The sequence below is a fragment of the Danaus plexippus genome (assembly GCF_018135715.1).
Source record: "Danaus plexippus chromosome 13 unlocalized genomic scaffold, MEX_DaPlex mxdp_15, whole genome shotgun sequence".
Classification (NCBI taxonomy): domain Eukaryota; kingdom Metazoa; phylum Arthropoda; class Insecta; order Lepidoptera; family Nymphalidae; genus Danaus; species Danaus plexippus.
The window spans coordinates 6668229-6693058 of record NW_026869849.1 but is presented as its reverse complement, the minus strand read 5'-3'; the positions used below and the strand labels follow the sequence as shown (position 1 = coordinate 6693058).

Here is a 24830-nt window from a genome sequence, read left to right as displayed (position 1 = left end):
TTGCTTGTTTTATCTTTAGAATTATTATCGTATAATTGTCTTAAAATACTAGCATTTTACTTTATTGTTGATAAGAGGTTTAATTTTTTTTAAAGTGTGTTAAAAAAAAATTCCATCATAAGATTAATGAAAAATTAAAACTCTTTTGTAGTTTTAAATAGATATCTATAGTCTTATTTGTGTTATGGTTATCTGTTATGTTTTGACAGCAGAGGAAATAAATATCTGCCAGGCAAAGGATTTACAGAAAAAGCCAATTTTTAGTAATATTCTTGCATTCAGACTGATTTTACTTGGAATAACAGTAGAAAGGTAAATAAAGTAGAATTACGAATGTTAAAATATGTTATAGTAAAGAATGAGACTACTGTATAACTATATGAAACGTAAAATATTATCAATAACTTTTTTCTTTTATAACGATTTTTACTTAATTTATAAATCCTAAATGTCTAAATTTAAAGGTACATTTTATTTTATACAGTTGTTCACAAAGCCCTTCAACATTTTTTGTTATATGTCATTAAATGTCCTTGTAACAAAAAGATGAATGATGTAAAACTTTTGCCTGGTAGGAACTTAAAAACAGATGTATGTTTGATTTTAAATTTTGTAGGTATATCTTTGATATCTTGTTTGTATATAATATTATATTAATGCAGACTGTGGGATTTAAGAATTTTATTCAATTCTTTGAATAATATTACAATGCATTTTAGGATGTTGGAAAATGGTAAAATGGAAGAAAATGATGATATGTTTATCGTGGTCATCGGGAACGAAAGTGATCAAACTTTTCCCGCGCCAATGCAAATTAAAGAGGAAGTTTTAGAAGAAAGTGCAGTCGAAGATGTCGAGGATGTAATTAACAAAGCAAAAGAGTTCGGAGAAGTAGTGGATGTAAAATGTCAGACTGTAAAAGAGGATTATGATAGAAATGTAGATATACAACACGACTTTGAATACGAATTTGTGGATGTGGATTTTATCAAATCTGAAAAAGATGAATCTGATGAGATAAGTGATGAAGATGCTAGAACTATGAAGACAAGAATTAAGGGTTTAAAAATTAAGAGACGGAAGCTTCTGAAACCATCCGAAAGACGGTCGTATATAAAGGAGCTGAAAGAACAGTTTCCAGAATTGCAAGATGATGAAGAGCTTCTCGTTAGATGTTTGGTTGAAATAATGAAGACTACCAAGCCCCCGCCGCCGCCGCTGGATTATTATGTTATGGACGGAATAATGTTAGAGTGAGTGAAAACAATATATTGATAAACTAACTAAAAAGGTCTTTTAATAAAAAAAAATTTTGTCCAAACTATCTGTGCGATAAATGTAATTCTATGGTCACATAATATTTTTAATATTTATAATATTGCAGGTGTGTTATATGTGGAACTCATAATGAATCAATACCGGCAGCTGGTCGGCATTACCAGGAGAAACATGGAGAGAGATATTTGTACTGCTATGCTTGTGGAGCTAACTTTAGAAGGTATTAAAAATGTAGTAGTATTCTTTTGAAATATAAAATTGATTATCGTAAATTACACTGTTAGTATAATATAAGTCTTATATAATAGAAAATATTTGTATGTTAGCTAAGTATGTGAGTGTGTTTCAGTACTACCAACCTATATAAGCATGAGAAGCGCTGTGAAGCTCCACATATCAAGTTGGTACTACGTGCGAGAGCCCTGTCCCTAGGGAGAAAGGGACGTTCCAGACCTTTCCTACCTAAATTTGATAACACTGAGCCGAGAAGGTACTTGAAGAATACTAGGTATTTTATTTATCATTTAATAAATGTATTTATATGTATCACTTATATAATTTGTTCAACTAATCTATTTTTCTTCATATTTTTTTTATATTAATATGTCAATTAATTGGTGTAACTATTCTTTGTATTTGTTGAAAAGTTAGATAAATGTTATCCGTACTGATTGTACATGTGCTGCCATCTGTTGTTATATTTTTAAATGAAACGTTCAATTCTGTTCTGCATCACATCAAGTCTTAATTGAATTTTAATTATATAAGTATGATTACAGATACAACTGTGATGAATGTTCAGCGTCTTTCTCAACAAAGTATTCTCTACAAGCACATCAGTTACTCCACAGAGGCCTGAGACCTTATCGCTGTCCCGTGTGTCCCTGCGCCTACACCTCCAGCACTGTCTTGACTGTGAGATTCGATAAACTAAATCATATAAAATAGAAGAAAAAAAACATTTATATGTTTGAATTGAGAAACCTCCTTTTTGAAATTGGCTAAAGATAGTAATCTTCTGTCTTTCTATGTTAAATTTCAAATATTAAGGGCGACAGTGCAGCTGGGACGTTTTATTTTTTATTTATATCAATAAAAATAAATAGGACTGGGATTGCAATTAATAAGTCATAACATCGGCCAGCAGAAAGTGAATGTCCTGTTGAAATTGATCCTACATTATAAGGGAACAGACAGACAGACAGACAGACAGACAAACATGTCAATATATATATTATATCGGTATATTCACCGTGGTGATGCATGCATGCATAGATATGCATTTGCTGAATGTCGATAATGTTTAGTACAACAGAAACACAGTCCTGGTTGTTTTTTCTTTGTGTAGGTTTCAAGTAATGTCGTCAGTTTGCGGCGCATCTAATGTGTTATTTATTTCCAGCGCCACATGAAGAAGCACGGCTCGTCCCGGTTCGTGTGCGCTCACTGTGACCGCAGCTTCAACGTCAAGGCGGCCCTCGTGGCGCACCTCAACACACATCTGCGTATGTTACAGTATCTTACATTCAAGTGATAATAAATTCAAGTGATAATAATATAATAATGTGTTAATTTTAAGTATCTCGTCGATGTTCCAGCCGAGAAGAAGTTCGCATGTCCTGAATGTCCGAAGCGGTACTCACAGAAGTCAGCTCTGATGTTGCATGAGAGACGCGTTCACAGACGACTGCCGCCGCCCGCCGCCTGCAGGCTGTGTGACAACAGGTGCACACACACGACCATACACACACACACATGAACACATACATACACAGATAATATACATACATATGTAGACATAGACTAACAATCACGAATAATCCCATCTATAAGTGTAGCGACTGTTTCAGTATTTTTTTAATACATAGTACTGTTGTCATAATATTGTTGTCTGTTGTAGATACCCGAGGATGTCAGTACTGAAAGAGCACATGAGGAAAGTACACGGCATGGAGCTCATGACGAGAAAGGTGACGAGCGACACACGCACACGCGCACACACGCACACACGCACACACACAGGCACACACATTCATAAGATGATTATATGTTATATCAGTCTATATGCAATGTTCGCAGATGTTCTTCAAGAAGCTGCCGACGCTGTCCGACACTCAGCTGCATCAGGCCAAAGTGATTCTGAAACACGAAGTACACGAAAACGACTACTACATGTCCAAACATACCTAGGGACGGTGTCGCCCACAGCGTCTGTTGTTCATATTCAATATTTTTATAATTCTGTACATATTTTTTACTATTTAATATATTTTATTCGTAATGTATTTTAATACGTATTGAAGTTGTTCGCTGTAAAAATGTTAGATGAAATACTTATGAATTGCTCCCAATGATAATAGACAATAGTATTTTTTTTTAAATGTCACAAAAAAAGTTTTTAAGTCACTTCGACAGTTTCAGTTCAGAAATATTCCGTTTAGAAATTGGTAATAATTCTATTCTCATATATTTTTTTTTGTATTAATATCTGACCGCAATATTATAATAAACCAAAGAGTTGAATCTCTTCATATTTTAGTAAACTATTACTTTATGATTTTATAGAATGATTATAATTAATTTATTCGAAAAAATATTGATTTTTTAATTTAATTTATATGTCTGAATTTTATTATAGATAATTTTGTTTTTATTGATTACTACTCATTTAAAAAAAAACAAAGGAATAAATTGAAAGTCTTATTCATTATCGCAAAAAGGTCATGATTAAATGAACACAGAGGTAAAACCTTTTATTCAAATAAAAGAATTGTTTTTTTAATACGAAAAAGTGTTTTATTACGCACTTATTATTTCAACCAAATGTTTACGAAATACTCATCTATAGCATAATGCATACATCGTTAAGACACCACGTAGTTTGATAATGTCTCGTTAAGAACTAGGAAAATACAAAAATATTAAGCGGCTTGTTAACAAATATAATATATAAGGTATTCCACGAAGGCGAGTACTGAACGAATGAATGAATGAATGAATGAAAATATGAATGATTGTAAGTATAAAAAATGCGAATGATTGATCGGTGAGTTGACAGGTATGAACGATACTGAATGTATACGAATGATTGTTGCGTGTGTCGTACAAATGTCGATGAGTGATGTCCGTGATATGATATACTCGTAAGCCTTTGGGAAATACCGCTCGGGTTTGGACACTAAGGGTATATAATTAACGGCTGGTTGAGGCTTCCAAACTCTTATCACATCAACAACCGGAACGGCCAACATGCACAAAAACTAACAATTTCCACATCCTAGATGATCGCAATCTTAATAATGGTCCAAAAATATCTAATAGCATTTCTAAACGACTGAGTAGAAAAATACTTTATGCATCACACAGATATCTTTTTTTTAATTTCTCACTTTTATTAACATCAATGATATTTTTTTTTGTGTCGAACGGCGAAGATCAAAATACTTTAGGTCTAAGAGTGTTAATTACATACTACTGTGACAATCTGAATAAGTTCGATTAGTAACTGCATAATATTCATGGAAATTGTCGACAGATCGTAAATTGTACTTTGTTATGGCAGCTTGAATAGTGATAGTACAAAGTCGATGAACCATGATATCGATAAATATATTTCTTCTAAACGTATAACTAGGTCTGTTTCAATTTCCATGCAACAGTATGCATATGTACTCGTATCAATTATCTATACATTAACAGATACAACACAAGACAGACATGTGAATATTGCAATGCGTTTACAATGTAACCTTAGAACTAATCAAAAAGACGTATCTGATCTCATTTATCACAAAAATACATTTACCATATTGAACACCAATAGTTTTGTAGCGTCTAAAAGCGGTGTCATAACGAATAACCGTTATAACAAGTATCGTTTCAACGAGTGCTTTTCGTGATGTAAAGAAAAGCACAGGTGACGTCATCGAACGGCATCAAACGGCATCAAACGGCATGGGAACATCACAAAACAAGCGCGTTCATTATATAACACTTACTATTAAAGCCAGACTGAGCCGTTAAAATTTTACATATCAGATAGTTCTTAGGCCCGCAACAGATTTGTTTGTCGGAAGGATTAAATTTAAAAATGTCGCTATTTCGTCTCATTATAAAAACACAAACATCTGCTTTGTATTTTTATAGACATCTTTTATAATGCTTCGACATAACCAGACACTTACTGTAGCCATTTAAAATACTTATTGTACAAATAATTTATCGTCAAAAGAGCGTTACTTACATTCATTTATTTATTATATAATGTATATTAATATTTATAAGTCTAGTGGCAGTTTCAACGCTCTGATAGTACGATGGCATAGGTTTATATTGAATGTATTTGTTATACTTTTATATCAAACTAATTCAATTAATATTATAATCGCATCAATTGAATTAAATCGATACAATCAGTTCAAGCTATCCGACTACGCTTTTTCTCCAAACTACAAAACTTCACGGATGGCGTGTTTATTTTTATATATTTTTTAACTCCTTTACATTTATAAGATATTATACAATCAGTCTCAAATTTCAGTAATTGCTATTCGTAACTGACAGGAACCTAATAAAATATATTGATGTATATAAAAGTGCATACAACCTCCTTTTATTAATTAAAAAAAAAAACCAAGTTGCCGCTTATGTAATCTGTGCCTAATTTCAGCACTATTATTAAGATCTTTAATAAGATTTCTAATAATGTTGTGAAGTCGTAGTCGGTATAAAGCTTGAACGGTGCTAGGACGCGATCGGTTCGTTCTTAAGCGTTCTGTTAATGTCCTTATTTGTTTTGTTGAATCGTGTCGTTGTAGTTACGTCGCCGTTAAAAGGCACGTGATAGATAACAGTTCCAATATCGATAGATCATCGAAAGCTCATGCATTTACTTACAGATAACATTATAAATGAATATTTATATGGGGTTAAATGTATCTAGTAATTACATTTAAATGGAAACAATAAATGAATAATAAAACATGCTCCGAACCGTCGGCGTATAAAAGTTACCATCGATTCCGTTCTCGATTGCATACATGTTTGTTAAGTTCTTAACATAAATATAACCTCATAGAAATAACCGAAGAAGAGGTATAGTCCAATCGACGTAACTAAAAATTAAAAGATTTCTTGCGCAAATCATATTAAAATGTCCATAAAAGTTGTTTCGACTAGTCACCTCGAACATAATAATAATGAAAGAACGTTTTACAGAAGTCACTAGGAACGTAGGGACATCTCTGAGCAATCCATGACAAAAAAATCCATCTAGAAATTCAAAATCTATTCTAATATACTTATCACAGGTTAAGGGGACAAGAGAAAGTATTAGTGTTCTCTCAATACAGTAGTCATGTAAACATAAAACTAATACAACTTAAGATACAGCCCGCTAGAGCGACGAAAAACATATCCGATAACTAAACGTAATGTAAGCCCGCTGCCCACCGCTGGGCGGCTGAGATCGTTTACTTAAACAAATTTAACACGCTAGTGCTGAAGCGCTGCAGCGACGTAAAGATACGATGACGTCTAACAGCGAACGACTACCCGCGAGTATTCAGACATCTATCCCAATAATAATTCACGTTTTGACAAAAATAATCTCTTGCGATGCTTGAATATTCGCGGCTAGTCGTGTTCGGTGTTAGACGGGGTCGCCGGTGACGTCATCACGAGGGCTCGCGCCGCCGGCGGCTCATATCGACATATCGATAGTTCACACCGCACCGCCTATCGATATCCTGTTAATTGACAGTCCGTTCCACAGCACTATAGTCCGCGCGCCGTACGCGCTCAGTCCCAACCGTTCTCTTTTACCATATGAGCCAGTTCTATTATGAACTTGCCCTCTTTGTATTTCTGACTCGATTCGAAAGCGTATTCCTGGAAAATAAAATTTATATTTTTAACCATCTCATAATACACGATATTTTAGTTTTATAGTTTCGTTACAGATAATAAAATATTATAAATAGATTAAATGAAACAAGTAAGCATATGAGGCAGTAAGTTTTATCAAGTCCGCCATTTTGTCTATTTCAGTATGATTATCTGTAGCCTGTATATAGTCTGTGGTAGTCAACTCACATATTTCCAGCCCAGCATGGTCTTGCAACACTCGCAGTAGATGTCAGCGACGGCGTGCAGTCCCGTCAACAGTACGCGCTCCTCGGCCTGACCGCACCCGACGTTCACACTACAAACATAAACACAGATTATATTCATATTGACATTATATATAATGAATGTTAATTGACAGAATATAAAATTATAACATAAAAAACTAATTTATCTATACAAATCGTATCTGTGACATGACAATATCATATATAGAGTTTCTATTTTTTAAATTCCAACCTTAAAAACTTTATCCAGAAATATAAATATTTAATTTTAATATTAAAAATATTATCGAGACACCTCTAACTTAAGCAGGTTTTATTGAATACTTACACTGAATTGAAAAGATACGCGCGCCCCTGACTGCCTTGGAACGACTGAAAGAAAAAAATATATAAAATTACAGAGTAAAAATAACAGGACAATATGAGATTATGAAAAAAAAAATAAGGCTCTGTGTACACGTCAGTATACAAGAAAGTTTACCTTAATGACATATATTTAATATCAGTGACGTAATATGAGGTAGTACTAAATTATGTTAGCATAAAATAAATAAATTTTCTTTTTATCTTATATTTCCTAATTAAATATAAATTATATAATACAAATGTTATAATTTATGAACGTTATAAACGCTTACTCTAATGGTTGTTATTATGTTGTCGGCATTCGTGTGTAATGTAGAGTTTTATATAATTCTTATAAACTAATTGGCGTAAAGGTTTACACGAACAGATGTCACGATAGAGACGCAGAAAAAAGTATAGCAAATATACATCATAACGACGTGGAAAAATGTGAATTAAATTTAAAGATACAAAGAGTTTCTTAGAATACTGTTGATTTCCGACGTTAAAACTTTTCTCGATAACTGTCCTGCTCTCAGCGCGACTTAATCGTCACGCTGAATACGAATTGTTTGTAGTTTTTCATTAATAAGCCTCACTTCATACCGTCATAAGCCAGAGTTGGGAATTAAATACTCGAAATTCTCCGTAAGTAACGCTTAAAGGTATTATAGAAATATATAAAGGAAAAATAAGAATTAAACAATCTATCAAAAATTACTTTCACTCATAACCTTCGTGATAATTAAGTCCGTCGACAATGGAAATCCAAATACACACACCGAACTAGTTAACTGAAAATAGCATAGATATCAATATAACCAAATATTTATACCGAGAGAATCATTTCTATTATTCTAGGGGGAAGTATAAAACTGCGTGCACACTACTAGGACATGTGATCGGCTGTATAAAGTGCACTCTAAGCGAACATTTTAAATAATAAAAATAAATAAATTGGCATTATAGTGTTGATCATGTTATCGAGAGCATTCGATGTTTAAAAAATATAAATGTCATTATATCATATATGTATATACCTTCGATATGAGTTCGTCGTGGCTGGCGAGGTGCGCGCGGCAGTGTATGCAGCTATAGGTCCTATGAGCCGGCAGGTACGCCTGGAAGGTCTTCACCGGCTTCGCCCCGCCTGCCACGCCGCGGCTGGTGACGTCACGCATCAGTGTACAGCTACCAACACACGTCGCATCAACCTCGCCCCGGACCTGCCCTAAGCGCAACAGACGCCGCCGTTGAGATAGTTCCAGATGATAAAAATTCATATTAAACGTCTCACTGTGTGATTATTACATTTATTTAATCTGTGTCCGTAAACGTAATCTCCATCTTTTTTTAAAGAGCGCACATGCAACAGACACTAATGCTACATGAACCAGTTTAAATAAGACGCTATAAATTAAAGGCAAACATTAACCTCATTTATAAAACGCTTCAAATTGTCTGCGATCGAGAATGTTTATTAAAACAACATAAAACATTGCCATATGTGACTGATTTATTCTGTATGCAAATTCTAAATATATAAACTCGTGAAGAGCACTTCATGGCTGAGTGTTCAATTAGATTGCATCCATACAATAAAGTATTTAGACTGTGGCATTGTTCATATCAAACCTTGCAATTAGAAATATCAATATGATGGATTGATTTCGTCAAGGTTGCCATGGTAACGGAATAAACTTACTATTATATAGCTGTATACAAATTTTATTAAGTTCTTATATTTTACGGTTAAACTGAGAAAATTAAATATTACAATGAGTATCAACGGACCAGAGATTATAAAAGTGGAGTCTACAAATAGAATTACGCAATTAAGATTTAGTTTTCCTCAAGCATATGAATATGAAAAATTTTATGATAAAAATTTTATCACATTTTTTTTAATTAAATGCGACAAGGATTTCACATACAGTTAAAGATAACGTTGTAAAAGAAGCATTTAATTTTTCTGGTCCCGATCCAACGAGATATTATTCCAGCTATATTTTTTCTACACAACGTTAAAATGTTTATCAAAGTGCTTGGTGCTCTCACAAAATTTATAAAAAAAATATAATAACACAATATGATTACATCTGAGTAAGAAATAGTAGATACGACTTTATTTGTAACTTGAAGCGATCTTTACTTGGTTAAAGTTGTTTAAATGTAATATTAAAAACGCTGCATCTTGTGTAATGTGAACGAGTGGTGTATATGTATAATGTATGTAATACGTGTGTGTTCGTACCTGCCTGGCGCGAGCAGCACGCGCCCGCCCACATGAGCGGCGGCGGTCACCTCCCGCGAGCGCTCGTCACCCGCGCCGCGCGCTCTCTCCTACCGACCGCCACCGTCTTTGTAACAGTAATACATAGTCAATTAGTCAGACAGTATAAGATGAACTATATGATAACTAAATATATTTAATAACACTGTGGAAACTTTCAAAGGTTATATGTACAAGACTTTCGATCGTCTAAACTATAAAGCATCACTTTAAGTAGATGAACAATATACTGAGAATGAGAACGTTGATGAAATTTAATGTAATGATGTTACGCTTCGGATTTTTCAGTATATTTGTCCTAGCTGGGTATTTAATTTAAATACTCGTCGTTTATAAGTACGGGTTAGATCAAGTATAATTTATATAAGGAAAACTGGGATCGTTAACTTAGATTTAGGATTTACGTTTCGTCTATAAACCTATATTTCGGATTTAACTTAAACCTTTTTCTAACCATTATTTTAACTATGTATGTCAGTGTGACTGTTATAATGCATAACATTGCAATACTATTACTGCATTTTAAACAGTTATTGCAATTTAAAAACTTAAATCTGTCTTATTTGAGTGTATGTTTAGTAAATTCACATATAAGCATCAAGTAATAATTAAGTATTTTTGGATTTCGTACAGTTTTATTGAGTTTTCGCTTTAAAAGCGTGACAAAAATATCGTTAGCCAAAAATTAGATAAATAGCGATTTGAACCTTGACTTCCGCTCGTTGATAGATTGAAAAATCAAAGATTTGCTCCAAACAAAATGCATATTGTTTAATAATTTTCTTATCCAACACTGCTGCAAGCTGTGCGATAGTTAATCATATTTTCAATACATCCTATGACATGATAAATTTATATATAAATTACGATCAAATAAATATATTTTATTAGAATAATTTATACATTTTCATATGAATTAGATATTACTTTATGATAGAAAATATCATCACCTGGAAAGTTAGCCGTCCGAGATAATTGTTCTGTTCGTAAAATAAACTAATTAGTTACCCAGATAAGTGAAGTGTTCACAATCTGTGTTCTTATTTTGGCTAAATGTTAACCGTCACATAATAAAATGCACTTCTAAATAAGACTTTAGCGAGTATCAATTTAAATAAAACTAATATCTTCGTTTGTTTTTTTTTTATGTACTGTACTACTAAGTAAACGAAACGCCGCGTCGCGTCGGGAGTGTGTAGTTTAATGAAACAAAAAACTCGTAGTAAATCCTAAAAATATTAGTTTTATTTAAACATAACATCTGTTGTGTAATGATAATTTCAATGAGTTTTTCATATAAGCTTTAAGATATATACAAGGGATGATTAAAATTTGTTTATATTCAGACATATATAGTCCTATATATTGTTGAAGATGTACACATTCAACCGTTAATAGCCTGGAGGAATATTGATATGAATCAATTGATAAATATTCATATTACATATAATATTGAATCAGTAAGCAATGCTGATGCGTAGTCGATGAGTCGTAAACAGGAAATAATCAATTAGCACAGCTCGTTGTAATTGTTTTGTATGAAGTACATAGCGGTTGCCAAGTGATATATATACACGTGCACATTATATGTATTATATATATATATTAACTAACCTTATATTTCTAATCTAACGTAGACGAAATTCTTAACTTTATTATCGTGATATGCATCTGTTAACTGTTTAAAACTTATCCGCTATATGCAGCCGATAGTTTATTTATGCTTTGAATTAATTATATCGAAACAATGTTTCTAATCTTACGGTTTAATAGAGATAAAAGCTGAAATAAACGAAGATATCTCTAAAAAGTATTGTAAGTCTGGAACATTTATCCATAGCCTTCCAAAGCGCTGCAAGCTTCAATGGAAACTAGCGTAGATATTTGATACGAACGTCGACTTGCTGACTTAGTAATTAGATTTTAGCAGTTTCGAGAATTCTTTAAGTAAATAATAATAAAATACATTTAATATAAGTAAAGGTTTTAATAAATTGTAAGGCCTTCAACTCACTAACCGTCACTTAACGAGTTAATTCCCAAAACATCAAATCTTAATCGGGTAGTCAATGGCCAAAAAATTCCTTACATCATTTTGTAACAGTTCATAATCTTACGCTGTTCGATGGATATTAAACGAATATAGCTAAAAACCACCGCAAATCGATCAATCCGTTTTAGATCTATGATGCCACAGACAGACACACAGACATAGACGTCAATCTTCTAATGTCTAACGACCCTTTTTTGGGTGGGAGGTTAATAAGGCAAATTTTAGGTACTGAATTTGGATTATTCCTCGTAGAATTTTCAGCTTGCAACGATACATGAACTCATTTAACTAATGGCCCGATTTTTCATTCGTCCTTCATTGTAGTTTACTTGGATTAAATCCAGTTAGATCTGGGTGAAGGCCACTGTCAAAACTGTTCTCGTGGAGCCATTGTTCTTGAAGAGGTATTTTTAGACAAAATTTCAATCACTATCGTATCTGAGATTTTATATAACACCTCAAGATGAACGAGGAATTCACCTCGTGTAACATTTCATTAACTTCGATCTAATCGCTTTACATATAAAATTAAAAACCCTACTTGAACGTATAAGTCAATAAGTATTACTTAAGTCTCAGTCATGCTGTGAATTTGGTAAAACGTGTTCGAAATTATAATTTCATCAATAAAACTAATGAAAAGACAAAAAACTCTTTACTATGATGGATATGACGTAATTGCAATGCAAGCTAATAAAATTAGAAAAAAAATTACTCTTAGAATTGAAATTACATTGCATGAAATCGCATCGCAGAGTTTACTGTCAAGCAATTTTCAAAGTAATTCGAAAGAAATTGCTGGAAAGTGGACAAGCAATAATGAACTTTATGAATATCATTATTAACTTTCTATGTGTGGGCATCATTCTACGTATAAAAAGAGTAACAGGAGTTGCGACGAAAAATGGTTCTCTTCTTATTTTGGTTTCTCATCTATTGAGACAGAACGAAAAAAGGCTCGACGCACACATATTCACAACTTAATGTATGTATACACACACATAAACATCTCGGACCGTGTCCTTATCAGACTTCAGATAATGAATATAAAAATATATAGGTAGGGATGACTTTCATATAACAAAAATTAAGACTTCTCTACCACGTGTTTATTATATTATAAAAAAGATTAATAAGTTATGACTAAATTTGTATACAAAAAGTCGTGTTAGTTATACGGTTTATAGCTCAACAACGGTTGTACGGCTTTCGCTGAAAATTGGTGGCAAGGTAGCTTAGGCCCAGTAGACGGACACAGGATTTCCACCTCTTTCAATCGAAAAAGAAATAAAATAACGCAAGTATACGCAATCTGCTTATTTACTGTCTCTAAAGCGGAAAATATTCGCCTGGTCAAATATTTCTAATTTCGAAATTGATGCGGACGAAGTCTCGCGCAAAAATTAGTTTTAAACATTACATGAGATTTTAAATAAAATATATCAATATATCGCGAGTCATAATAGAATATTTTATATTTAATAAAAATCAAATACCTACATATATGTATTTTGCTTTTTCGTGACGTCCTAATTGTAGGCATTGTTATAAGTAAGTGGGTCAGTTGTAAATTGTTTATTGTATATAAGTTCGCGTCTTTTAGCATTTTTTTCTTTCATGTCAGTTCAGACTTAACCGCATAAAAGTTCATCTAAAAACGCTGAACAGTAAAAGGTCGCCATCTTAGGGAATAAGTCGAGTGTAACGGACACTTTAAATAACTTTCTATTTTCGACATAGAGCACAAAACTAGCGCAATATAAATGTATAGTTTAAAGTTATAACATGGACTTTAATAATTATTATTTGAGATACATTAGTTTGGTCATAATTTACAAATAATGTCGCCGGTGTTGCCACCTGGTTGGACTATATCGTTAAAGTTAAGAGTGACAGGAATAAGGTGTTGCCAGAACAAAACAGTGATGTTAAAATATTCATTTCAATAATAATATTGAAGATTAACTTAAATCTATACAATTTTTATTAATACATAAATAAAGTATCAGAAATACACTCAAGATTTTACTCTCATAGCATGTTTTAAATATTTTTTATTTTAATTTGTCTGAAGTAGTGTGATAACATTTAAGCGATTGTTTTATAATTTCAAATGTTATCTGAAAAAACTAACAATTGCTGAAAAATATATTAAACATCTTTAGATTGTGATGAAGACTGCAATGAGGAAATGCATCAGATATTAGGACGTGAATATTCAACGCCCACGCGTTGTGTATTTTTGTCTGTTCTATAAATACACCGAATCTTCCCAAACTCGACATATTCAAGATCAATATGAATTCTACTTCTTGAAATCTATTTGCACGATCGTGTTCAATGTTACTAATTACACTTACTATAATGTATACGTTATCTATAAATAATATCGAAGTATAGGTCGTAAAGGAAATTACACTTTAACATATCAAGAATTGTCCTGACAGAATGTGACTATAATCTCGTAAGATATAGAGGCTCCTTAAAATATTCATTACACATATTTTTTTAAATCCGGCATAACTGAGGCTGGAATAAGATAAAATGGAATACATGATAATAATATAAAACACTGGCAATTTATTATTTAACTTTATTTAAATTAAAAAATAAAATACTTAATGTTATCCATTTTGTGGTACAAAATTGTGAATATTATAAACATAACTGTTTCGCTTTGATACGTTCAAAAATAAAAACCTATAGTTTACAAGCAATTTCTGAACGATCACGAAAATTACATCGGTAATGATTTTAAACATTATACTAAATTGTTTTGAATATTCCTATAATATAAATAAGGAAATTTATTACATAGTTCACACGATAAAGCTTTCAGAGTTTTATTTTCCAAAATAGGTCGATACTTTGGCATCGGGTTCAGGGCAATTGCGTCAACACTAACACTGATAACGTGTTCTTATGCAACCAGATAAACGTCTACGCGTTTAATGGCTGCGGGCAATTTTGAAACATATTATTAAACAGGAAAGGATCATAAACCTTTGCAGTTAACATTTGCAGCTGTGTTTACTTAAAATGTAGTCAATCACGGTTTAAACGTTCCCTACTTTAATACAATGGAGCAGAGTCTCATATCGATTGGGGTTGCGGAATGTTTTACTTATATATCAATTTTGTTAGTTGCAATGATTTCCAGTTAGATGTTTGAAACACGAGGATATTTTTGGATTGTGGGAACTTAGATTTTTGGGTGATGCAAGTTCTAAACAAGATAAAATAGAGTAAAAATTCGTATACATATCTAAATATACTTAAAATGTAGTATATATATATAATATTCACTCATTCTATATAATTTAAACAAAGACATATTTTAATTTAATCTGTATTAAACCTGAAAATACTAAAAACCTTTATCAGATAAGATTATAAGCGAATATTCTGTGAAACCCTTAGCGGATACGTTTTAAGAAGTTGTTATTAATTAAAACTCGGTAAGTAAAACATTAAGTCAATTTATTTTACGGAAATTTCATCAATTATCTATATCCCCATTAAGTAAACAACTTGCTTTCTTATTCTGCTAATAAACAATATATATAATAATAAAGGCAAAATTATTGCGTAATTTTTTTTACCTTTATTTGTAAACAATATGTTAAAAATAATTTAGTGGACGCTAGCCATAATGTTATATTGATTATAAAGACAGTGTTGCCATGTATGTATGATCTGACATTTTAAATAAAATTAGGCTAATCTGTTGCTCATATAAATTAAATGAAAGGCAACATTATATGGAATTATTTTTATTTTTTGTTTCAAACATATTTTCATATAGCTTTAAACGTATGATAGTTATTACTTCGTTGGATTATCGAAGTTGAATACGAACCTTTATTTCGTGTTTCAACTTACATATGTAATGCATTTCGCCCCTTAAAAATAACAATATATCATTAAGTCACAGTCGATGTTATTTCCTTTGAATTATTCGCTTCACGATCTTAACAATTTTGTTGGTTGAAGATACTATTGCCTTAGTACATGTTTTTTATCTAACAATAAAAGTTTAGGTTAGGTAAGACGTAAAAGTAAGGGTAAGTTAAAACATTTTCTTCCTGAAATCTATAAGATTAGCACAAGTCTGCATAGTCACACTGCATACCAAGCGTTTCTCGTTTCCAATTCAATAACCTACCTTTGAACTGTAATGTATGAAAGATTTATAAATGACAAACTAGTAACTCGCCGTTTGTAGTTTCGCGATAGAAACTCGGGCTAAGCTTACTGACATAATTAATCCAAAACGTAGAATCCGTTGGTATTAAAATACCGGTACAAATTACTTATAAAAAATCTAATTTTATATACTCTTATTAATATTTCGAGACTTTTACGATTAAGCAATGTTAATAAGTCTGCTGTGACGTAAATTACGATTAGTTGAAGTGTTATAAACGTAGTCGGGTCACGGGATTAGTAAAGTAAACGAATGCGACCATACAACTAAAAACTTATCAACTCAATGTACGTTAATGACTCGCTCCATTTAGATAAATGTACAACAGATTCCTTATCATATGCGCTCGTAAATTTTAATTGTCCATAAAAATTTACTACTTAGTTTATAATTTTTGTTTGTAATATTTTACTTTGTATAAGCTCCTGTCCTGTATGAGATGTAGTGTTATTTGCTTCGCGATTTACATTACATGAAACAAACTATGTTCAATAAAATATAGATTAATACATCTAGGTCTTCAGCGATATAATAATAATAATTATAATAATAATCTAGAATTAGATTACTCCATATAGGACTCATTAACTGTAATTATAAAAATAGATTATAAACATAAGACGTAAATTCGTTAAACTTCAATAAAAATTATCCTTATTGCATCGTTAAAATACATACGGTAAGTTTCCAGTTTTTTATATACGAGACAAATCAAGTGTGAATAAATCTATGATAAATTGTAACTCCCCGATTGTTGGACTATGAAAACATGTGGTAAGAGTAATGTACTTCATATCTATAGTGAAGTGAAGGCAATCGTCAAAACGTTTTCTTACGTAGTGTATGTGGAACGTTCTAGAAAAGGCTGTCAAAAAGTATGACGCTTGATTCCAAAGAATAATACATCCAGATTTCCTCAAATAAAGGGTGTTTTTGTTTACATAAATAACAATTAATATGGATAAAACGAAAACGTCCTAAGAAGACGTTAGTAGGTGCTCATTAAAAGTTACATTAACTGATAAACAGAAATGAAAATACCCTATTAGAAGGGATTCCTTTAAATTAAACCTTAGCCTTTGAGAAATGACGCTTCTAAGAAAATTAATGTTAAATTTTACGAATAATATTCAGTTCTTGGATGTCAAAATAAATGAAAATTGGAATAAAAATAAATAAAAAATGTAGTAAAGAGAAACAAGAAACAAAAAATGACTTAACATTAATTGAGATTTAGATTGAATTTTATTTAATTTTACATTCATTTAAATAAAATATTGTATAAAGGTTTCAACGCTTCGACCTCCTTTCGCACGAAGGATATTGTTCCACTTTTAAAAAAAATAACATTAATATTTTTTTTTCAGGTATACCGGATTAAAACAAAGTCGTGACGTCACTAGTTTATTTTATAATACTTTAGAACTAGGCGGAATATAGTTGTATTTTCTTTTTATGTGACGTAAATTTTGTTATATTTTTATGTATAAGTAAAATTCTCATTAAATAATTTAGATTCAAACAAATGTTCGATGTGACCAATGAATTACATGTTGTAGCATCGACCTCTTGTTTACGTGAAATTTAAAGTGGTTTGTTATAGATTTTTCATTCTTCTAAAGAAAATCTTTGGTACAAATTTAAAAATAAATTTTAAAATTGCAATCTTTCATGTCTAACAGGTCGATTCATTCAAACATTAAAAGTAAATAAACAAAAATTTTACCATTTCGTTTCGGAGAATATGAAAAAAAATTGTCTTCTTCTTATTTATTTTCATATAAATTAATTTTAATATTATCAGACGAACCATTGACATATCACGCCCATGACATATCACTTTACTTAATATATTTCACACGAAAAAAATTTAAATGGATTACGAACAGTTATATTATTGTCGTTAGTAAGCGACTCAGCTTTACCGGGAAAAACTTAGTCACTCGTAGTTTCTGGAAGTTTCTCAAACTCTGTTTGAAATATTCTCAGGCGACCGTGTTTTACATTTTAAAGAAAAAAAAACCAGCACTAAGCGCAGTTAGTCGTTGGTATATGAGCAAATCATTGCGTGAAAAAATTTTGCGAATTCATCCATTCTGAAATATCAAAGCATTGTTTTGTCTAATTATACTTATTAACGGTGAATTTTCAATGTAAAGTTGGAAACGGAAGTTTGTCTTTCGCTGTTTATTCCTATTTTATTGTTAAGTATACTTAAAAAAAAAATATAAGACTTACGTCACAGACAGCGAAAGATAATTTTTTCCTCTTTTAAACATACGAATACATATATTTACCTGAAAAAATTAATTGAATTAAATAAATGAATTAAAACCACTTAGCGTAATTTATACATCATTGAGTTTTATAAGAAAATAAAAAAAGGCAATAATTTATTTGTGACATCCTTTTAAAATGCATGAGTGCATTCAAATGCTAAGGTCGATGTGTTGAAGTTTAAACTGGTTACTCGTATTTTTTATCATATAATTATTTGAAATTCATATAAATCACTTTTTAATTATTGTTTAAAGAGTCAAGGCCATTATATATTAAGTAAAACACACACTAGATTTACATTAATTAGTATGAAAAATTACAAAACTTAAGACATAAGTCTCGTTAAGCTTGAAGAAATAATATTGTATATATTCAGTTCAATTTTATCAATAAATCGTTTCCCGACCAATGTGACAATAACTTTAGCAGTAATAATTACACAATTTAATTCAAAACATGATACAAGAAGACAAAATTTACTCTATAATGTTTACATTGCCGAGGACAAAAAAAATGGAACAAAAAATGATGTATACTCTGTTATAAATTTTGACAGTTCGTATTACAATAACATGGCGGGTGGTCTGAACGTCAAACGAGCGACTCGATCCCCCATAGTGATAGATCAGCTGTTAAAATGGCGGAAGAACGATAGGATTTACGGATCTATTGTTGATTATAAAGAGCAGTTTCATAAAACATATTTGTATTATATTTTTTTTTTATAATGACTCTTGAAAATATTACCAAACAATATTTGCTTATATTTATTTTGCTTTGGCATCTACAATGGAGTCGAATTTTTTTGCAATTATAAAAACATATTTTCATTGCTTTTTTTTTATGTTTAAGCTATAAGAATAAATAAAAAAGCGTTTAGTAACTATATGGAGTGAATGAATTAATTTATATATGTTTTTTTTTTCTACAATTTAATCTGCTACTAGTAAATAATACTATAAAGAACATCACTAACAAAGACGTCTAACCGGTTTCATTAGTCGAGGTTGTCTGACGAACACGTGCTGTGAAACAACACAATACTACAATGTAACTGGATAGAAACTTAACAATACGAAACTAAAAATAAAAAGCTTTTTAATATAACCTTTTAATCCTTCCAAACTACTAATAAAATTTACATTAATGGTTTTTTCAGAGCATATTCTCAAGAAATACATAAATTCCAAAACACCCTTTCTACTTATAATCAAAGTCTGTTCCACTAAAACGGTGAATGAACTTTATTAAGGTAAAAGTTAGCAGTTTATTTAAAAAAAATATAAGCGTATTTAACCCGTTGATCTTAATAAAGATATTCATACAATTCTTTTGAGAGTTAGTTTCTTTTAAGATTTTTTTAATCAAAAGCACAAGTAAGCTTTTTTTTAAGGTAGTTTTTAATGTTATTTCTCCTATTAGTATTACTAATATTGACAAATTCAATTCAGACATTAACGTCGGATGTCGTAAAAATGTATGTCGTAAAAATAGAACCTAACAACTGTTTTATGTAACAAAACATAATTTTATTTTATTGGTACGAAAAGCAAGTATCTTTTAATTAGTATCCGTTCAGAAACTGATACGTAATAAAAAAAAAAGTATTATTTAAAAAAAAAATTTACTTCAATTGTACTTCACTCTCACGGTTTCCTTTTACGAGTTTTGTAGGTCGAAAAATCATTATGAAAATTTTGTTTTTTCTTTCATCTTATATATAATAACGGTGCAACTGAACTCAAAGTCCAGTTATGTAACTGTTATAAACATTTTCATGATACGGTCAATGGAACACATATTTGCGAAGCGCTTAACAAAAAAAAAATTAGTGTAATTTGGAAGTAATTACGATAACTCTTTGAATTTATTTAGTCCGTTCATTTTAGCTGTTTTATGTGCATGCTTGTATTTATAGATTCCGAAAGTAAACAACAAATAAATTCCTCAATCACACATGACTGCCGTTTAAATTATTTCGCACTAATTCTGGCTGCGTTGTGTCAATAAATTTGCTGGTTATATTAATAAATTTGAGTCCAGTAACATCTGTAAGAGCAAAAATGCGTGTCAGCAGCGGCTTCCGGATTCGTTGCGGTGTCAGTGAACCCGAACCGAATATAGATTGCGTGCGCCCGCGCATTCATATTGCGACGTTTAGATTAAGTAAGTCACGGAAAGCTTTCAAGGGTGTAGCGAATTAAACGTTTGATTCATTACACGTTACACGCTCACAAACTTCTCATATAGTAGTATATACATATAAGTACCTACACTTTAGTAACCGTCAGAAAAGTTTTAAGAATATGATAGTTCTATAAACAAAATAATATAATTGTAGCGTTACTACAGCACTTATAAATATTAAACAAACGATAATAAAATTTAAATATTTGGAGTAGATATATAAATAATAATATTATTTAATAATACAAATTTTCAAAAAGTTAATCTGATTGCTATCATATCATAGTAGGAGTTAGGTGGACATGATAAAAAGGAGAGCTAAAAAGTTTCTAATTTATAAAACTACCAGACTTTCTATGGTTATTGATTTATGAATGATTAGTTCAGAAACTGTCCGTGTTAAATTAACGGAAACCATAAAAACATTAAGGTAAGGTTAAAATTTTAATGTATAGCATAAAATACTTCGTTGAATTAAGATTCACGTACAAAATATAGTACGAAAACACGATAGCACGACAGGTTAGTTGGTACAGCGACTGGAACGCGATTTTCTGGAGATAGCCGGTTCAAATCCCGCTCGTCACGATGAATTTATTATAATACATTTTCTGTTTCAATTCAAAATTATATAGATAATATTGCTTTATTATTTAAATGTTAATAAGTATGTAATGTTGTTAAATTATAATTAAAATATTCTAAAGTAAAATAAGGTAATACATTTAATTTATGTAAATTTCAAGTAAGAATATTATTAGTCATTAGTTATTTTGGTCATGCAATTACGTTTATAACATCAAAGAACTGCAGCGCTAATATTTAAACATGAAAATATCCACGGACGCTTCGAAATAGCGACGGTTCAAAAAAGTTTATTAGTCTACGGGAGAAAAAACGAATTAAAGACTTCATAGAACTATCGGAAATTTTCAAAATATTCCTGTGATATTCACAAAAGTCAAAAGCTGCATTATTTGATATGATTATGAAAGGCCTCGCAACGAAATCTTTCTGAGCAGCCTTTTCATTGTTACATTTAGCGTTCTCTCATTCGTAAAGTAAGCAAAGATGTTTTTTATAACACGATGCCAGCTTCGTCGGTCAATTACAGAGATATTATGTTTGTATTATTAATGACACACAATACTCTCTATTACACGAACAAAGGGTATTATAGGTCAAAGGTAACGGACATGCATTAGTTACTTACGTCACATAGAATAATGCCTAAGTTCAAACACTAAATACATGTAAATTTAAGTACATTTTATGTAGAAAAATATATAAAAGGTTTGTTAAGTATACTTCGTAAGGCTTCATTACTGTGTGACTTTCCTATATGATTTGCTTGTTAGCGATCTCGTAATGAGAGCTTAGATGTTATCAAAGAAATAGAAACGCGAGTTCATTCACACCATAATCAAAGGAACACGATGGTGAACAAACACGATGTATTGATGGATCAGTGTTCAGCGGTCGTTGGTACTGAATAATCGAATATTTCATACAGGAAAATACCCTTAGTTATCGATAATTTAAAGGGGTCTTAATAAAATATCTCGATAATATTATATTTCTTTTATATGTTCATGATTAGTTCATAAAAAAAACTTCATGATTTTTTACCCTTAAAAATACAAATATCTAAACTAACTTATTAACTAAGAAACAAATAGTTATGGTATTATATAGATAATATTAACGTATATAAACTTAATTAATCTCCAATCTTTGATAATGGTATTTCCACTGGAATCGACATCGATAAAAAATTAATCGATAACTTATCGGCGTGACCTAACTCTTTATAATTAATACCCTCGCGTCACAAGGTTCCCCTTAACGCAGTTTTAATTATACATTTATTATATTAAAAAACTACACAATATTTATTTGAAAATGACAACTTTGTTCTATAAAGTATAAGAGCTAACTTCCAAGATCCGACTTTCACAAAACTTAATAGACAGTTTAAAATAAACAGTCGATTAAACTGGTTTAGTTGAATTGGTTTTGTGTTTATGTTAATTTAAAGCGATCGTCTCAATAAACGAGAGATTTAATTAGGAAGCTTTCGGCTGTGATGGCCTTATCAGGCATCGTCCTAATTTTTTTTTATCAATAATCGATCAAGTAACAGCTGATATGAATTTATTGAAATAATAATTTGTATTAATATTCAGTTGATGCGTTAGGTCGTTTGTGACGGAAATATTTTTATAAATTAAAAATATATTTTTTAATTTATTTCCCAATACGTTGATGTTCATGTTAATTAAGTGTTATAAATGAGTTAATTCATTAAAATATTATTAGAACAAAAATATTACACAATATTATTTTCCAGGTCGAGTTAGTTAATGAATCGAACTGTAAATACAGATTAGACCTACTTCTACATGATTATGAAAATTATATATCAGACGCTAAGAATGAAAGCACTAAAGAGATTATACGAAAACTCAATGAAATACTGAGAAGTGATTGGAATAATACATTTTGTATAGTACAAGACTTTTAATAAAAGCGACTGCAAAAGTCGAGGCGTCTATAGAGCCGACACCTTCACACAACACAATGGATCTACATAATACGCTTCAAATAATAGTAATAAAAGCTATTTTTAAAATTACCGAGAAATACGTGCCTGGCGTTCATAACTTTGAAAAACATTCGCCGTACTGCGCAGGTAATCAAAGCGTTTTAGTTTACAGAAAAAAACATCAAAATGCTGAGGCTGGACAAAGACAAACTAAAAACTGGTTAGTTTTAAGTGGGTTCGTGTAACGAAGTTGTTTTGCGAACTTCTGTGACAACTCGCTGACAGTTTTTATTTTCGTCTAGAAACAAAGCTTTGGCAGCTAAGACGGCGGCTGTCAAATTAAAATAAAATGATTAATAAACGAAGGAGGTTTGAAAGGAAGTGTTCGTCCGAACAAAGATATCTATAAATATTTCATCAATTTCTAAAACGCAGTCAGTTGTACGTTAAACCTTAATAATTATATAGCCATAGAAAGAATGATGTTATAAATAAAAATAAAGGCAAATAGATTTATGAATTCCTCGGATACTCAGACGTGATGTAATATCGGTGCGAATAAAAGTAAAAGCGCGGACGGCTTCCATTCGATAGGAGCGTTGTTAATCATTGCGCTTTACATCTAGACACTGGACTGAAGAGATAAATTGGATGGACTTTTTCAAACACTCAAAAGGTGTGCTATAACAAATCGAAACAAGAGCTATTATTATAATAAAGACTGCATAGTGTTGTATAAATAAAATAATGTAAAGCGCTGTCGGGAAAATGGTCGGGGGAGCGTAGACTAACGCATGTCTAGACGGTTCAGGTTGGAGAGTGTAAGTTAACTTTAGTGGTTATTATTCAAGGAAATAAAACGATGTGCAATCGGGAGAAGGGGGTTCGGGTCGGGTGCAGACTGAAGCTCGTCTAGACCGGGGTTCGTCTAGACTCTAGGCCATATGACAGTAGAATAACTAATAGAAGTACAAATACATAGAACTGTTTATTAAATTTAGAAGACATACCAGCCACCTGGGAGCTCTTGAAACTTAACATCAGACGGATAACGTCTGACAAAGTTAGTGTGGATATTGGAGAATATTCAGTAGTTTTGCTTCATACCATCCCAGGGATCACTCCCATGAAGATAAACGAATTTTAATACAAAATAGTTATATTACTGAGCGAGTTATAGATCGCTGAGGAGTTTCGTTAGGAAACCTAATACATGTCAACTTCGTACCTATACGACGGTTTAACATAATTATATACAATGTTTAATACATCGTTTCGAGCCAGGGCGCGATAGCTGGGTTGATAAAACAAAAGGAACGACATATTCTGCAGGTTGCAGGTTCGAAATGAGCTTGTGTCGATGAATTTAGCATAACAATGTCTAAGATTACCACGTGTACTTATTTAAATGAAAATACGTTTATAACTACGCGTTTTTATATATTTTATAATTGCATTTTCCCGAAATGTAGGTTCCTTTACAGGCAACCTTCATCACGGACAGGCGTGAT

At 31.3% G+C, this 24830-nt stretch overlaps 2 protein-coding genes across 5 annotated transcripts in view; one reads left to right on the top strand and one right to left on the bottom strand.

The window, feature by feature from the left end:
- The first annotated feature begins 198 nt into the window (after positions 1-198).
- Positions 199-4057, top strand: LOC116770352 (histone-lysine N-methyltransferase PRDM9-like). Its single transcript, XM_032661791.2, has 9 exons — positions 199-312; positions 720-1253; positions 1385-1498; positions 1628-1786; positions 2058-2193; positions 2681-2783; positions 2877-3003; positions 3179-3248; positions 3358-4057. Exons 2-9 carry the CDS (start codon positions 721-723, stop codon positions 3466-3468), a joined length of 1353 nt encoding a protein of 450 aa, XP_032517682.2. The 5' UTR covers positions 199-312; position 720; the 3' UTR covers positions 3469-4057.
- The window catches only part of LOC116770420 (protein yippee-like), a 45724-nt gene continuing 24942 nt past the window's right edge, over positions 4049-24830 (bottom strand). For 3 of the 4 annotated variants that reach the window (XM_061527600.1, XM_061527601.1, XM_032661885.2), the window contains exons 2-6: positions 10009-10114; positions 8795-8985; positions 7738-7781; positions 7372-7480; positions 4049-7167 (exon numbers count right to left, since the gene is read on the bottom strand). In XM_061527600.1, coding sequence (XP_061383584.1) covers positions 7078-7167; positions 7372-7480; positions 7738-7781; positions 8795-8985; positions 10009-10042 — 468 coding nt within the window. In that variant the 5' untranslated portion in view covers positions 10043-10114 and the 3' untranslated portion in view covers positions 4049-7077. Of the gene's footprint in view, positions 7168-7371; positions 7481-7737; positions 7782-8794; positions 8986-10008; positions 10115-24830 lie in introns of those variants that run through there. The other variant, XM_061527602.1, reaches the window with a different exon arrangement.

Excerpts from the sequence above, each read along its gene's own strand:
- LOC116770352 (XM_032661791.2), top strand. The coding sequence starts at position 721 with ATGTTGGAAAATGGTAAAATGGAAGAAAATGATGATATGTTTATCGTG. Across the intron at positions 1,254-1,384 it reads ATGGACGGAATAATGTTAGA|GTGTGTTATATGTGGAACTC; the intron begins GTGAGTGAAAAC and ends ATAATATTGCAG. Across the intron at positions 1,787-2,057 it reads AGGTACTTGAAGAATACTAG|ATACAACTGTGATGAATGTT; the intron begins GTATTTTATTTA and ends GTATGATTACAG.